General features: G+C 43.2%; 1 protein-coding gene across 1 annotated transcript in view; it reads left to right on the forward strand.

Annotated features, from left to right (window-relative positions):
- The window catches only part of SART1 (spliceosome associated factor 1, recruiter of U4/U6.U5 tri-snRNP), a 1154259-nt gene that overhangs the window by 912047 nt on the left and 227375 nt on the right, over positions 1-14837 (forward strand). The window contains exon 16 of the mRNA XM_044073787.1: positions 7981-8071. Coding sequence (XP_043929722.1) covers positions 7981-8071 — 91 coding nt within the window. The remainder of the gene's footprint in view (positions 1-7980; positions 8072-14837) is intronic.

Here is a 14837-nt window from a genome sequence, read left to right on the forward strand (position 1 = left end):
GAGGTACATGTACTGAGATGAGATCCTACTTAGTAGAGTCTGAGGGTATAGAGTACAGGAGAAACTGCAGACATATTCCTGTATCAGAAACTATATTGCAGCATTGTACCTGTATTAGATCTTAGAGCAATTATGGCAATGTTGGTACTGAAGAACATGTCATAGTATCCATTTCCGATGTTCATCGTGTTTCACTGTTGCAGTCATTACAATTGAGTTATCCTGCTGGCAGGCTACCTGCAGTCGGCCTGAATTCCAAAGTCCTGGCCCGGCGTCGGTTGCTGTCGCCTCCTCCCTGATGTCAGTGCACCAGGGGTATAAAAGATGCAGCCAACGCCATTTTCTTCAGTCTTTCTTGCTGTGCGGCGCCCGAACCAAAAGCAGTTTGCAAGTGCCGGTCGGCCGACTCTTGAGATTTTCAAGTTCGAATTTCAGATCCGAAGTCTTCATTAAAGCTAAGTACCCTGTTGGGGAAACTTTTTTCTTGCTCCAGACCGATGTCAGAAAAAGTTAATAATTGTATTTCTTGTGGGAAGCAAATACCTCATAAGGATTTTCATTCTTACTGTATTCCTTGCTTAGGCCCTGACCACGACTTTGCTAGTTGTCGGTTTTGTGCTAGATTTAACCAACGCACTATTAAGCGTCGGTACGGTTTTGCATTTCAGTACTTTGGCAGAAGATTTAATTATATAATGCCGTCGGAACAGCCGACTACCAGAGTTTATAAAAAATGCAAAGAAAAAGAAAAGGACAGGCATCCGAGGTCCAAAACCGACGACGAGGCTTCCGCTAGGCCTGTCACCGGTTCTCAGTGAGGCGCTTTCGCAGCCCCTGACGCCCGCTACCTCAGAGCCACAGGCCACTTCCGACTCCCACATGGAGCCGACTAGGCCACTGGAAACTCAAGGTATTGGACACTCTGAAAGTATTCCCTCAGATGGGTCCGGAGCCGCTGAGCAGGCATCGGCTTCTGAGGGTGTTTTCAGGCCTACACAGTTATACGTGAAAACAGCTTCAGCTTCAAAGGCAAAGACTTAAGCACCCCTAAAGACAAAGAAACAAGTACAACATTTTCCTGGACAGACCTCCATGCCTGAAAAACAGATGCTTAAAATGGCCAAAGACCTAATTACTTTGATCAGGGGTTCCCATCCCCCACCTGATAAGAGGCTTAGGCAAGAGACAGAATATGAATCTTCAGATCAGGTTTCCATTTCCTCTGATTCCTCTTCTGAACAGGAATATTCTCTTCCTCCCTATGAGAATTATGATGCTGAAGAATCTATCCCTTCAGCCTCTCCTCCTGAGGATTATTATTTTGGGGAGATTCTGCATACTATGAGGGAGCATTTCCACTGGGAGAGCCAAGATTACTCAGAATCCAAGAAAAGGCTCAGAGACTTCCTTTTATTGCCTCAGCACAGGCCCCTTGCTATTCGTCCTGTTTTAGACATTGTAGATGATGTATTTTCAGAGTCCGGTCTGACACCTGACTCTTTGCCACCAGCTCCTGTTAAGCCAGACAGATACTACAGGGTTCCTGATTCACATAAATTTCTTTATAAAAACCCTGTTGCTAACCCAGAAACTATCTCTCAGGGTCCCAAAGGGGTCAAAGCTTCCACAGCAAAAACCCTATCCCCTCTGATAGGGATTCAAGGGCCCTGGACAGATGGGGGAAAAAGATTTACACTTCTGCTACTTTGGCTGTAAGGGCTTTAAATTGTCAGTTTCATATGCTTAAATATATCTTATGTCACTGCTTAAACAGAAAATGTTGACAACTTCAGAATGTGCAGAAAACAAAGAAATGCAGGATTTATTTATTGCATGTAGCTGAACAAGTGGGAAAGCATACTTTGCAATGTGGTTTTGATTCTCTAGAGGCTTCCTGCAGGGCTGCTGTTACGGGTTCTGTCATTAGGAGGAATGCTTGGTTAAAGGAACAGAATCTGCCTGATCATGTTAAAGCAAAATTATTAGATGCTCCATTACTGCATGATGTTAAAGCAGAAGAGGTGTTGAAGAAAATGAAGGACAAGGCTAAATCTATGCAAACAGTCAAGGATTTCTTACAGGTACAGCCTCTCATATTTAGCAGGTACTGGCCTACAAAGAATTGGTCCTTTCCAGTGTCAGACAGGCCACAAAGAGGCAGATATAGACACCCCAGAGGCAGATCACAGCCCCAAGGCTCATACAGGTGTAAACAATGGAGTGCTTCTACTTCCAAAAGCGGAGAGGAAAAATCACAGCCATACAGGAAACAGTCTCAATGACTTTCCCCTGCCAGCACCCAGCACTTATCTTCTGGCAGCTCCTTTGGGGGAAAAACTAGCACTTTTTTCACAAAATTGGCATATGATCACCCAGGACAAATGGGTCTTAAATATCGTGTCACAAGGCTACAGGTTCCATTTTCACACCCTGCCAAGGGCAAACGGTATGCCAGACCTGCCACACAATCAATGGGCAGAGGCACAAAAACAAGTTTCATCCCTCATGGACATGAGGGCCATTCAGCAAGTACCACAGCAAGAGCAGGGACTAGGATTTTACTCAAGACTATTCTTGTGCCCAGAAAGGACAAAGCCTGGAGATCAATACTGGACCTGTCTATCCTAAACACATTTCTGGATATTCCAAAATTCAAAATGTTAACTCTGCAGCAGCTTCTGCCCATGCTGGGCAAGAAGGCTTGGCTTGTGACTTTAGACCTAAAAGAGGCATACCTGCATGTCTCAATCAGACAATCATGCAGAAGATACCTCAGATTTATAGCTGGCTCAATGCACTACCAATTCTCTGCACTGCCCTTTGGCTTATCTACTGCACCCAGGGTCTTCACAAAATGCCTGGCACCAGTAATTGCATTTTGCAGACAAAGAGGAATACAAATATAGCCTTACTTGGATGACTGCCTTATTCAAACAGAGAACAAGGACATTCTACTGCAGCATCTGGCGTTTGTAAAAAGATTACTAACAGGCCTTGGGTACACAGTAAACGAAAAGAAATCAAAACTCGTACCCTCTCAAGAGATAATATTCCTGGGTGCAAGCTTAAATACAACTGCCCAGATGGCTTATCTCACGCCAGACAAACAAAGACAACTGACTACTTATTTCAAAATGTTGGCAACAAAGACCCAGTTATCTGCAAGAAAAATTCTGCAGGCTTTGGGCTTCATGGCATCCTGCATTCTGCTAATTCCATATGCAAGACTTCATATGAGGAAACTTCAATGGTATCTAAAAAGTGTTTGGACTCAACATTGCCACAGCCTGTAAACAATAATTACCCTCATTCCCTGCCTGCAACAAGAGTTTCGATGGTGGGCAAAGGCCTGTCAGCACAACACGGAACAGCCATTCACCTTACCCACAGCCAGGCAGACATTAACAACAGATGCATCATATTATGCCTGGGGGGCCCATATGGCAGGAAGATGTATTCAGGGCACATGGTCCGCAAACCAAATGCATCTACATATCAATCAAAAAGAGATGCTAGCTGTTCAAAATGCCTTGACAGCCTTCAAGGATCTACTTCATCCAGGACAACTACTGATAAAGACGGACAATACTACAGTCATGTGGTACATAAACAAGCAGGGAGGCACACATTCCTACCCCCCTCTGCAGACTAGCCATGAACTTATGGGACACAGCATTGACTTACCAAGTACATCTGCTAGCACAATTCCTGCCAGGAATGATAACTACTCTGGCAGACGAACTAAGCAGAAACCTAATGGATCCCCATGAGTGGAAATTGGATCCACAAGTCTTCAGCATGATAACAAGGAACTGGGGATGCCCGGACATAGACCTATTTGCCTCCCCTCACAACTGCCAACTACAGCGATTCTGCACAAGGACATATCACAAGCAAGCATGGAAAGTAGAAGCTCTATCTTTCAGCTGGAAAAACCTAACAGTATATGCCTTTCCTCCACTGCCTGTCCTCCCCAAGGTACTCGTAAAGGTCAGACAAGAGAAGCCAAAAATTATACTGATTGCCCCAGACTGGCCCCGCCAGCACTGGTACCCAATCCCAAAGAGCTTGTCTCAATGCCCAGCCTGGACATTACCTCAAATTCCTCACTTGTTAACCCAACAAAACAGTCACAGCCAACTCAGGACCTTAAACCTGGCAGCATGGCGGATAATGTAGCCATTCAAGACACACCTCTCTCTAAAGCGGTGATGGATGTTATTCTGGAGGCCAGGAGGCCTAGCACCAGAAAATCTTATGCAGAAAAATGGAAGATATTCTGTGCTTGGAACCAGGCACAAGGAATTGACATGATTGTTCCAAATATTCCTCAGATTTTGCAATACTTAACTGAGATGATGAATAAAGGCCTTTCCTTTTCATCAATTAAGATTCATGCCTCTGCCATTTCAGCTCATTACAATACAGAACCACCTATTTTTTTCTCATCCATTACTAAAGCAGTACATCAGAGGGGCCAAAAACATAAGACCTCCAAGGAGAGCACCAATACCTGCATGGGACCTCAACTATGTCTTGGAAAAACTCACACTGCCTCCATTTGAGCCAGCCTATGCAGCTAATATAAAATTCTTATCCTGGAAAACAGCTCTGCTCCTAGCAATAACCTCTGCTAGGCGAGTCTCAGAGTTACAGGCTCTCATGGCTGTGGAACCTTTTATCATTTTCCATCCTGGCAGGGTTTCTCTGAGGACAAACCCTACATTTATGCCTAAGGTAGTGTCCAGTGTGGCCCTTAACCAAACCAGTCATTTGCCTACCTTTTATCCAAACCCACAGAATAAGGGTGAGAGACTTCTGCATTCTTTGGACATTCACAGGCAGCTACGCTTCTACTTGGACAGAACCAAAGCTTTCAGAAAAACTGAACAACTTCTAGTGGCATATGTTGCAGGATCACAAGGAAAGCCTATCTCAAAGCAGACTATTTCAAAGTGGATAGGTCACTGCATTCATTTCTGCTATTCACAGCATGGCAAATCAGTGCCTAAGGGCATTAGCCCACATTCAACCAGAGCAGCAGCCACTTCAGCAGCCTTCCTCAGAGGAGTACCAACCAAAGACATCTTAGAGACTGCAACTTGGAGTTCAGTGCACACTTTTACAAAGCACTATCACTTACCTCTCTTCTACTCTAAATCCAGGGCAGGCTTTGCCACTGCAGTTCTGCAGGGCCTCATAGCCTCTCCTAATCCTATTTAGCACCAGCCTCCCAACCGTAGCTTTGGGATTTAACCCAATTGTAATGACTGCAACAGTGAAACACGATGGCCATAGTACAGTTGTGTACCTACCATAAATGTAGATGTTCGAGTGTATTCACTGTTGCAGTCCAGGTTACCCACCCACCATCCCCCTTTCCTTTGCTGGGATTTATCTGTACTTCTCTATTCTATACAACCTATGTGGTGTATTTGTTTGTAGATGAAGGAAAAAGTTGATTTTTGTGTATGCATGCTAATTGGCATAATTTAGCTTGCCATTTTAGGGGCACCTGACATCTGGGGCAAGAAAAACTGAAGAAAATGGCGTCAGCTGCATCATTTATACCCCTGGCACACTGATGTCAGGGAGAAGGCGACAGCAACCGACGCCGGACCAGGACTTTGGAATTCAGGCCGACTGAGGGTAGCCTGCCAGCAGGATAACCCAATTGTAATGACTGCAACAGTGAATACACTCGAACATCTACATTTATGGTAGGTACACAACTGTACTTTCCTGATAATGTCCCAGCTGTCCCCAAAGTTGAACATTTCTTGAAAACCGTCCCCATTGCTAGATCCAATTCTGACTTTTATGTTACACGGTCAGGTCGTATTTCAGGACCTAGTATAAAATATACAACAGCTTGGACACAATTGTTTTCTGTGTGTCTAATTTTGTATGAGTGCATGTCACATAATTAGTTTTGTATAATTGCATGTCATAAGATCATTTCTGTAAATTGCATGTCATTGAATACTGTTATTTAGTATAAGGACTATTTCTCAGAGGGAAGGATATAGATCAGTGTGTGTATATGTACCTTTAAGAAGCATTTCCAGATGTAGCACGTGCATATAAATACTGAGCACATGCAGGCAGCAGTGCCATTTTGAGAGAACAGCCAGAGTGTTAAGATGTATGAGTGCAATAGTCGGTCTGTTTATAGGTTTAAGTGTAAGTTACAAAGCTTCATTTCTTATGTTTGTGTGTGTAATAAAGCTGCTTGAACAGAACCCACAAATGTTCATCTGTTTTATCTTGACCAGTTGAGCGACAGATATCCTGATTGTATTTCCATCATGGAGGGTTACTTCACATATATAATGATATAGCAAGTACAGATTTGTCAGAGGATTTATTGTTTACTGATATAATTGTCTTTCAAGACAATTTTTTCCCCTCTTTTCTTTGTAGGCAGAGAAAAGCAGCATTTGTCAGATTTTGTAGTGGATAAATTTCTGTTCTGCACTTTGAAAACTGAATTGTGTTTGTGTGTATTTAGGTATTTGCAGATATCCAGTTTCCCAACATATAACCATTTTTCCTGTAAGGACTACACAATACACGCATTTTGAGTTGTAGAGGGTTGGATATTATATGTAGGAGTACTTATAAAGACATGTTGAAATTTTGGTCTGCAAGATGAGGTGACTGCTTCTGCATTTGTTTGGGGGGAACTGACAGGAATGCCTAAATGCTATCCTTCCATCTTTCCTTTCCTGTAGTACAGGAGATGAAGCTAAATGCTTTTATTAAGATAACTAGGTGTCATGTATAAAGTACCCTCAAGAGAAATGACTTCAGTCAGTAACCAAATCTGTCTTGGTCTTTGGAGTATTTTTAATCAGGCAAACAGGAAGTGTATTAGCAAAATTATGTTTATTTTGCATGCTGTTGATTTTTTTTTACTTAGATTTTAGTTGAACTAATCCTCTTGAATTGTTGTTTGATGCTTGGCAAGTAGAAACAGGTCATAAGGCTAAATGCAAGTACTACTATTTTTTATTCTAATGCTGATGATTGGAACTATAGTGACCAGCAACTGTAACTGACTATTGGAATAGTAAGCAGTTGGTGCAGTGGACACTTTTTTGATCATTGCGACCTTTTCAAATGAGGTTGCTGCAGGGAAATGCTGCTTTTCCTAAGGTGCAGCACCTTACTGGCACAAGAAAATAATTTTCTTGGGTGGCGAAAGCCAGGGTACCTTTTTGGCTAGGCTTATATAGGCCCAAGGGCTAATAGCCTAGTATGAACCTATTATGTTAAGGTTTTTTATTTTCTTTAGGAGCTTTGTGTCCCCACTGCCTGTTAACCATCAAACCTTCCCTCGTTCAACTGGTTCATTCATTCCTCATTCACCAAGGGCAATAGTCAACTAAGAGGGATCATCATTTAAACAGAAGTCAGACTTTGTTCATTTTTTGCTTTTTGTGGCCATAAATCCACAGTCCATTCCCAATAACCTCCCCAGTGGAAGTCAGTGAATGACATTTAACCCCCTCAAGACAGCCGTACTCCTTTGAAGCCAGCATTCCTATGGGATCTCTAGTATCCACCAAGGATTCAAGCACTGAATCTCCCCACTCCCCCAAAAGGAGACATGGCAAAGCCAAGTCACTCCTGTCCGCCCCCCATGCCAGCTCCATCAAGCACCCAAACTGCTAATATCAGGCTTTTTTTTCTTTGGGTCATAGGCTTCATCCCTCTGTGACAGCAGAGCTGGTTATAATTGATTATGTTAAGGTGATGCAAGTGTGTGTGTTGGAGGGAAGGCATTACCCCCTCTACAAATACAGGCTTTTAATTCCACTTTTTTTAGCTTCATGCAGAATTCAGAATTGTGTTTGCATTTATGACATGGAGCTTTGGAAATTGCTGTGTACCTATTGAACTTCATATATTTATACTCATTTTTCTTCAAAAATATTAGCATTTATTGAATAAACTGTAATTGTTCTCAACTTGTAGGCTTGCTTGACACAAAAGTACAGAAGGTGGCAAGAGTGAAAGCACCAAACAAGTCCTTACCTTCAACTGTGTACTGCATCGAGGATAAAATGTGAGTATTGAAATGCAGTAGCAATTGCTAGGACAGGAGTTCTTTAATCAGAATATGTGCATCCTCTTTTGGAAGTGAGGTTCTCAATTAACGATCTAAATTTAAGACTCCATGGGTAGATGGCTCCCTTGCAAAGTAAAATGTAAAAAAGCTGTTCTAGCACTGCCTTGTAAGTTCAGCTATTTTCTCATCACTTCCTTAGTTTTTTGCTTTTGATTTTGACTCAGTGTAAAAATCTTTGGAGTTGGTGTTGTTTTACCTTAGTATTTTTAGGTCAGCTGTTGTGATTATCAGTAGGTTGACTGATGAGATTTCCTCTCCTGCAGTTCCTAGCTTGGCTTTTTATACTTCGCTTCTGTGGTCAATGGTATGACTCCTGTATGCCTGGACATACCCAGAGTTTCTTTTCAGCTGAAGAATAGCTTGGATTTTAATTTCGGCATTCATTGTAGAAAAGTTGGTTTGTTCACTGCCTTAGAAATGCAGGCTGTTGATTGCCTTTGTGTGGCCACCAGATAGTGAGTTCAAAACTATAAGCAATTTGCTTTGATGCTTATTGGAAACTCATGTCTTGAAGTAGTGCCTTTAAATGCCAACATTGTAACACAGCCATGGAAAACTACAGGAAGGAGATGCTCCAGACCAGTCTTTCATCTCACAAGATGTTGGAAGTTGACAGTGCTGATCGCATAGATTAGCAAGAGGATCCCCTGCACGATTCCAAGCAAACGCTGTGCACCTTGAGAAGGTGAAGGGTGATGGCCCAGATCTCATTCATACCATCCTGGAGGTAAGTCTGTCTTGTATGTCACTAGCTCCCCTTTGAATTATGAGGAGTAGAAATAATGCTTTTCCTGCACTTTGCTGGTCTTCAGGATACCTGTAAGAAATGCACTGCAGACAGCTTTCATAGTAAGGTGCTTCCCAGAATGTTAGGATTTCTTTACCCCACTTACCCAGTTGAGCTGCCTGAAATAGCTGCTCACTTGATTCCACTTGAAATTGCCTGGTGGTAGCACTTTGGACTGATAACTCTTTTCCGCAGGCTTTCTCTCCCCTCCCTCATAGGCCCAACATAGCTTTGGTGGCCTGGGTTGTCAGGGGTACACTGATGTCTACTGTACCAGTGCTTGATGTCAAACCCTGGCACCAAACATCATGGTTGACAGAGCTTTACCTGCTGATGCAAAAGCACACTGTTTGGGAACATAGGCTGCTATCAGCAACAGACTCCACATAGGTGTCTCTTCCCTCCACTACCATGATAGGCACTGGTGCTTGTCCATTGCACATTTGGCCCCAACTTCTACATTGACCAAGTGTGGGGGCTGCCCATCTTAGGGTTTGAGTTGGGTATCTGTTTCTCTCTTTGTGCCTTAGGAAGTGAATTCTGATGCTGTTATCGCTAAGAGGAAATAATGTTATTGAAGCATGTCACATTCTTGTAGGTCCCCACCTGGATGATGCCCCTTCTGAGAAATTAGTAGTCTTAGGAAGTCCTTGTTAGAGTAACCAGTGGTCCACTTACCTTTCCCTGGAAATACCTAAATGATTATCTGGAAAAGATGGACAGGGAACATTGGAGCTATCCTACTGTTGGAGTCTTTGATGCTTCTGGGTTTGGGTGTCCAGTGACCATCGCAGTCACTAAGATAAGCCTGCAATCTCCCTGCCTCTCATGAATTAAACACCTTCATTGGCTTCCTGGCTGCTTCAAAGAAAGTTAAACTCAGCATGTGTTACCAGGCTTGTGCCCCTTCCCTGTCATCCTCCCTCCCCCCCCGTGTCAGCTCCTCCAGCACTGGGACCACTAATCAGTCCTGTGTCATTTGAGTCCTAGTCAGGTATCTATCCCTGCATGCTACAAAGCTGTTGATTTGTAGTTTGTTTTTGTTAAGCTGGTTGCAGAGGTCTGTAAATTGAGACTGGGTAGCTTTTTGCAAAGATTTATGGGTTTTGTTAGCTTCAAGCAGAAGGATATCTACATACATGAATGACTATTTTATTACTGGGTAAGTCATATGGGATGTCATTTAGTAAAAGGGGAGAATAACAGAGGACCAAGAACTGATCCTTGTGGTCCTCTTACATACAGAGAGTGAGGCATGTGAAGTGTTAGCAAAGATTTGAAAAGGTCTATCCTGTAAGTAGTAGTAAAGTATTTTTACAAATATTCAGTTTCTAGAATAGGAGGGTGTGGTTTGCTGTTTCAGAGGTGCATGACGCATCTACAGTGATACCTGCAGAAATTAGACCATCATTAATGCTGGTTATGGATGCAATCAGTGGCAGGTAGTGCTGTCTGAGTACTGAAGAGTGTCTAAAACTATATTACTGTTCAGGGAGCAATCAGTAGCTATTTATATGTATGGACAATTGTGGATTAGTTTTTTAAGAGATCTTGGACAAGGAGCAGATATTTGGAATAGGTCCCTTTCCTTGTATGTCCTCCAGAACTGCATGTACTCTTCTAGATGTGAGCTGCCCTTGCAGTCTGTCCCCCTAAAGGAACCCCCAGAATTCTGTTTGCTACTACCTCTGCTGTCTCACAATGCTCCTAGTAGTCCATTTCAGGTATGATCAACACACCCAGATCCTTTTCCTGCTTTTCACTTCCACAGCTAGTACGTGACTTTGAATTTGTTTGCATTAAATCTGAGCTGTCACATTTCTCCACACTTGTTTAGCCTTTCCAGGTGTTTTGTTAGACTATTTGACACATTCTTCATGGTTGCACCTGTCTTTTTGTTATAAGTAGAGAGACTGATGTTCTCACTTCTCTCAGATATGTCTTAAGCAAATGTTCTAAACTGTACTGAAACCTGGACAGTTCCCAGAGTATTTTATAGTTGTAGTCCTTATTTCTGACACTCTCCCTCTCCCTAAAACCCTCTGTGTCCTAACATTCAGCCATGCAGTTATCCCTTTCCTTAGTCTTGGTGTTAACCCCAACCCCTGAAGTTTTCCTATCAGCCTTCTCTTTGGGGCCAGGTTAAAGGCCTTAGTGAAATTTAGGTATACTACATATACTGGTGTTCTGCTGTCAAGCTCACCTGCAACTCAGTTATAAAACTGGCTCAGGTTTGATTCACAGTCCTTGTGGCTATTCACTTGTAGAAATCCTATCAGCCTTTTCCTCAGTATTTTGCTTGACAGCTTTCTCTGTCACTGTTGTTAAACTAACACAGCTGTAGTTCCCAAGAATTTGCCTGCTGCCATGCTGCCCTCAACCTCACTGTCTCCTTTTCTTGTTGGCCATCTTGTACTCTGGCTTCTCCTACTTCTATCCCCCTTCCATGAGTTATAGGCCCTACTCTTTGCCCTGACCTCTAGGTTCATATTCCAGTGGAGCCACATTAATTTCTCTCGTTTTCCTTTTTTATTTCTGCATTCCATTGTCTGTAGCTTTGTATACTCCTTCCTTGACCTATTCTCCTAGATTGGCTGCAAACTGAAGGAGTAAACAATCTCCAAACTCATTATTTTTTAACACCTTTATTATATTATCAAGTAAGACAGTCGGATATACGTTACTAGAAAATAAAATGAACATTTTAACATTTTTCACATTAAAGCATTATATATTACATGTAGGAGACCAGTTGGCATAATGGTTAAGGTCTTTACATTCCATGCATAAGGTACAAGGTTCGATCCTGACCTCCGGCCAGTGCCTACTTGGAGTTTGTGTGTTCACCCTGTGTCTCTGTGGGGTTCCTCCCACCTCCAAAAAAACATGCTGAGTGTTTCCATCTCAAACTCACCAATGAACGAGCTATGGGCAGCAGCACAGTTTCTACATGGTGCTCTATAGGAGGAAGAGTTGTATAGATGAACTGTTTTGGGCCTCTACTGTGGCATGCAGTATCCCCAAGATAGGAGGACACAGATGACAGACTGTGTGCTCTGGGAGGGGCTGGCCACGCAACAGTGTAAATATATGTCTCTAGGTGATTTGGTCATGTTGACTAATGTCGGCAAAATGGGTAGTAACCCAGGGATGAGTGGGTTGAGAACCTGGCCTGCTCTGACCTACACCAAGGATACATGCTAACAGTAGGAGGGGTGTATGTGCTCCAAGTTATAAAAGACAGACTGGAACCAAAAAAACCTCAGGAGAAAGATGTATTTATTTGATATCCAAACAAGCACTTTGATCTCTTAAAATAGAGATTTTATTAGATAAAAAATGTGCCCAAAATAAAACTCAGCTGCCCTGGGTCATTAAGCTACTGGTGTCTAGTTGCCCAGCCTGGGTTATCTGGGATAGCTCTGTTAAGCGAAAGCTGGACATAAAACCAATCAACCTGCCAGACGTGAACTTAGAATTGCTACACTTAATGTAGGTTCACTGACAGGATGTAGCTTGGAAGTGGGTGATATGGAGGAAGCTGGACAGTCTGTGTATCCAAGAGATGAGATGGAAGGGCAGTGCAGTGAAGCCACTTGGCTTGGAATCCAGAGTCTACTACTCAGGAGGAGGACAGGCTAGAAATAGTGTTGGACTTGTGGTGAGAGAGGCTTCAGAAGGCAGTGAGGGATATCATCAGAATTAGTGACAGACTCTTGGCAGTCGGACTCCAGTGTAATGATAGGGCAGTATTCGTAATCTCAACCTATGCCCCACAGCAGGGCTGTGATAGTGAGGAAAAGAGTGCATTCAGACAGCAGTTGCAGGACCTACTGGATGAAGCAGGACAAAATGAATTGGTATTGAAAATGGGTAACTTGAATGCACATATTGGGACAAACAGAACAGGATATGAGGACTGCCTGGGTTCACATGGGTGGTGCAACAGGAATAAAGAAAGATAGGCCATTTTAGACTTCTGTCTGGCAAATGGCTTGATAGTAGCCTACACATCGTTCAGAAGATCATGTACAAGAGTGGCCAACATGCAACTCAAGTAGACTTCCTCCTAGTAAGGAAAGGGCACTGGGGTAGAATCTGTGATTGCAAAGTCATCCCTAGTGAAACAGTCGGCCCACAGCAGAAACCACAGGTTGCCACAGTCAGCTGCAAGCAGTGGTCAGAGGAGGCTGTAAGGTCAACAGAGTCCAGGCTGAAGACCTGGAAGTTGACTGGAGAGAAAGTACAACAGTTCAAGGAATTACTCGGGGCCGTAGCACTGCAAGAAGAATAAGAGGAAATAGGTGGATTTGAAAAAGAATGGCAGCGCCTCAAAACAGCATGTGTGAAGACTACAGAACAGTTATATGGACGATCCAGGTATGGAAATAAGGTACATAAGGAAAGCTGGTGGTGGAATGCAGAAAGTCCAGGAAGTCTCCAAAAGAAAGGAGGAGTGCAGGAAAAAGTGGGTGATAGAAAAGACCGACCAGGCTCGGAAGGAGTACTAGTTGGCTAACAAACAAGCTAAGAACAGAGCATTGGAGGCACACTACCAGCTTCTGGAAAGTGACTCAGTAGGTGAAACAAAGAAACTTGTAAGGTGTACAAGATAGTGGGGCCGACCAGGAAGATAAAGGAGATAGTTAAAGACAGACAGATAAATAAGATAGTCAGACGGCAGCAACAACCTGCTCACCAGTCCACAGGACATCAAAGGCAGATGGAAGGAGTATTTCCAGCAGCTTCTGAATGAAGAAAATCCCATAGAAGCTGTACTGTTACAGACACAGCCTATGATGAGAGAAGAAGAGGAGCCCACCCTAGAAGAAGTAAGAATGGCACTAAGGAAAATGAAGTCAGAGAAAGCAGCAGACTCAGATGAGGTCACAGTCGATATGATATGAGTATAGACTGATATCTCTCATCTACTATTATATTGGGATTTAAAGGCTAGGCTTGTAAGGACCCTCGGGTCAATAGCCTAGTAACATCCTATGAACCTTTGACAAAGATGCTGGGTGAGACAGGGGAGAAATGTCTTCTGAGAGTACTCATAGCAGTGTGGAGAAAAAGGCGTATCCCAGATGATTGGAGAGTAAACATACTTGTGCCAGTGTACAAGAACAAAGGGGATATCCACAACTGTGGGTAGTACAGAGACATCAAACTCCTGTCACATTGCATGGAAAGTTCTGGAGAGGATAATTGATAAACAGATATACAGAGTAATGGAAGATGAGCAGTTCGGATTCAGATCAGGATACAGCACAACTGACCCAATGTTTGCAGTGAGACAAATAGTTGAGAAGAAGCTAGAGATGAGGAAAGAGTCCAACTGTGCTTACCTAGACTTGGAGAAAGCTTATGATGAGGTCCCAAGAAAGCTGATTTGGGCAGTACTGCAGTGGTTTGAAGTCCCAGAAACATTGGTAAAACTGTACAAGGTCCCACTGATTCAAGTATGAACAGTGATGTTCATCGTGCATACAGCTGCAGTCATAACAGATGGGTTCTCCTGCCGTCAGGTGGGTCCTCGGTCGGCCGAATTCCAAAGTCTAGGTCCGTCATTGGTTGTCGTCGCTTCTTCCCTGACGTCAGTGTGACAGGGGTATAAAAGAACCAGCCGACGCCATTTTCTTCAGTCTTTCTTGCCACGCGGTGCCCGAAGCAGAAGCAGTTCGCAAGTGCCGGTCGACCTGCTCCTGAGATTACGAAAAATTTGGAACCGAAGTCTTCTTAAAAGCTAAGTACCCGTTGAAACTTTTCTTGCCTCAGACCGATGTCAGACAAAGTTAATAATTGTATTTCTTGTGGGAAGCAAATACCGCATAAGGATTTCCATTCCCTCTGTATACCTTGTTTAGGCCCAGACCACGACGTCTCGGTCTGTCGCTTTTGTGCTACATTCAACAA

The sequence above is a fragment of the Protopterus annectens genome, chromosome 6.part0 (assembly GCF_019279795.1).
Source record: "Protopterus annectens isolate FY-2018-M chromosome 6.part0, PAN1.0, whole genome shotgun sequence".
Lineage (NCBI taxonomy): Eukaryota > Metazoa > Chordata > Ceratodontiformes > Protopteridae > Protopterus > Protopterus annectens.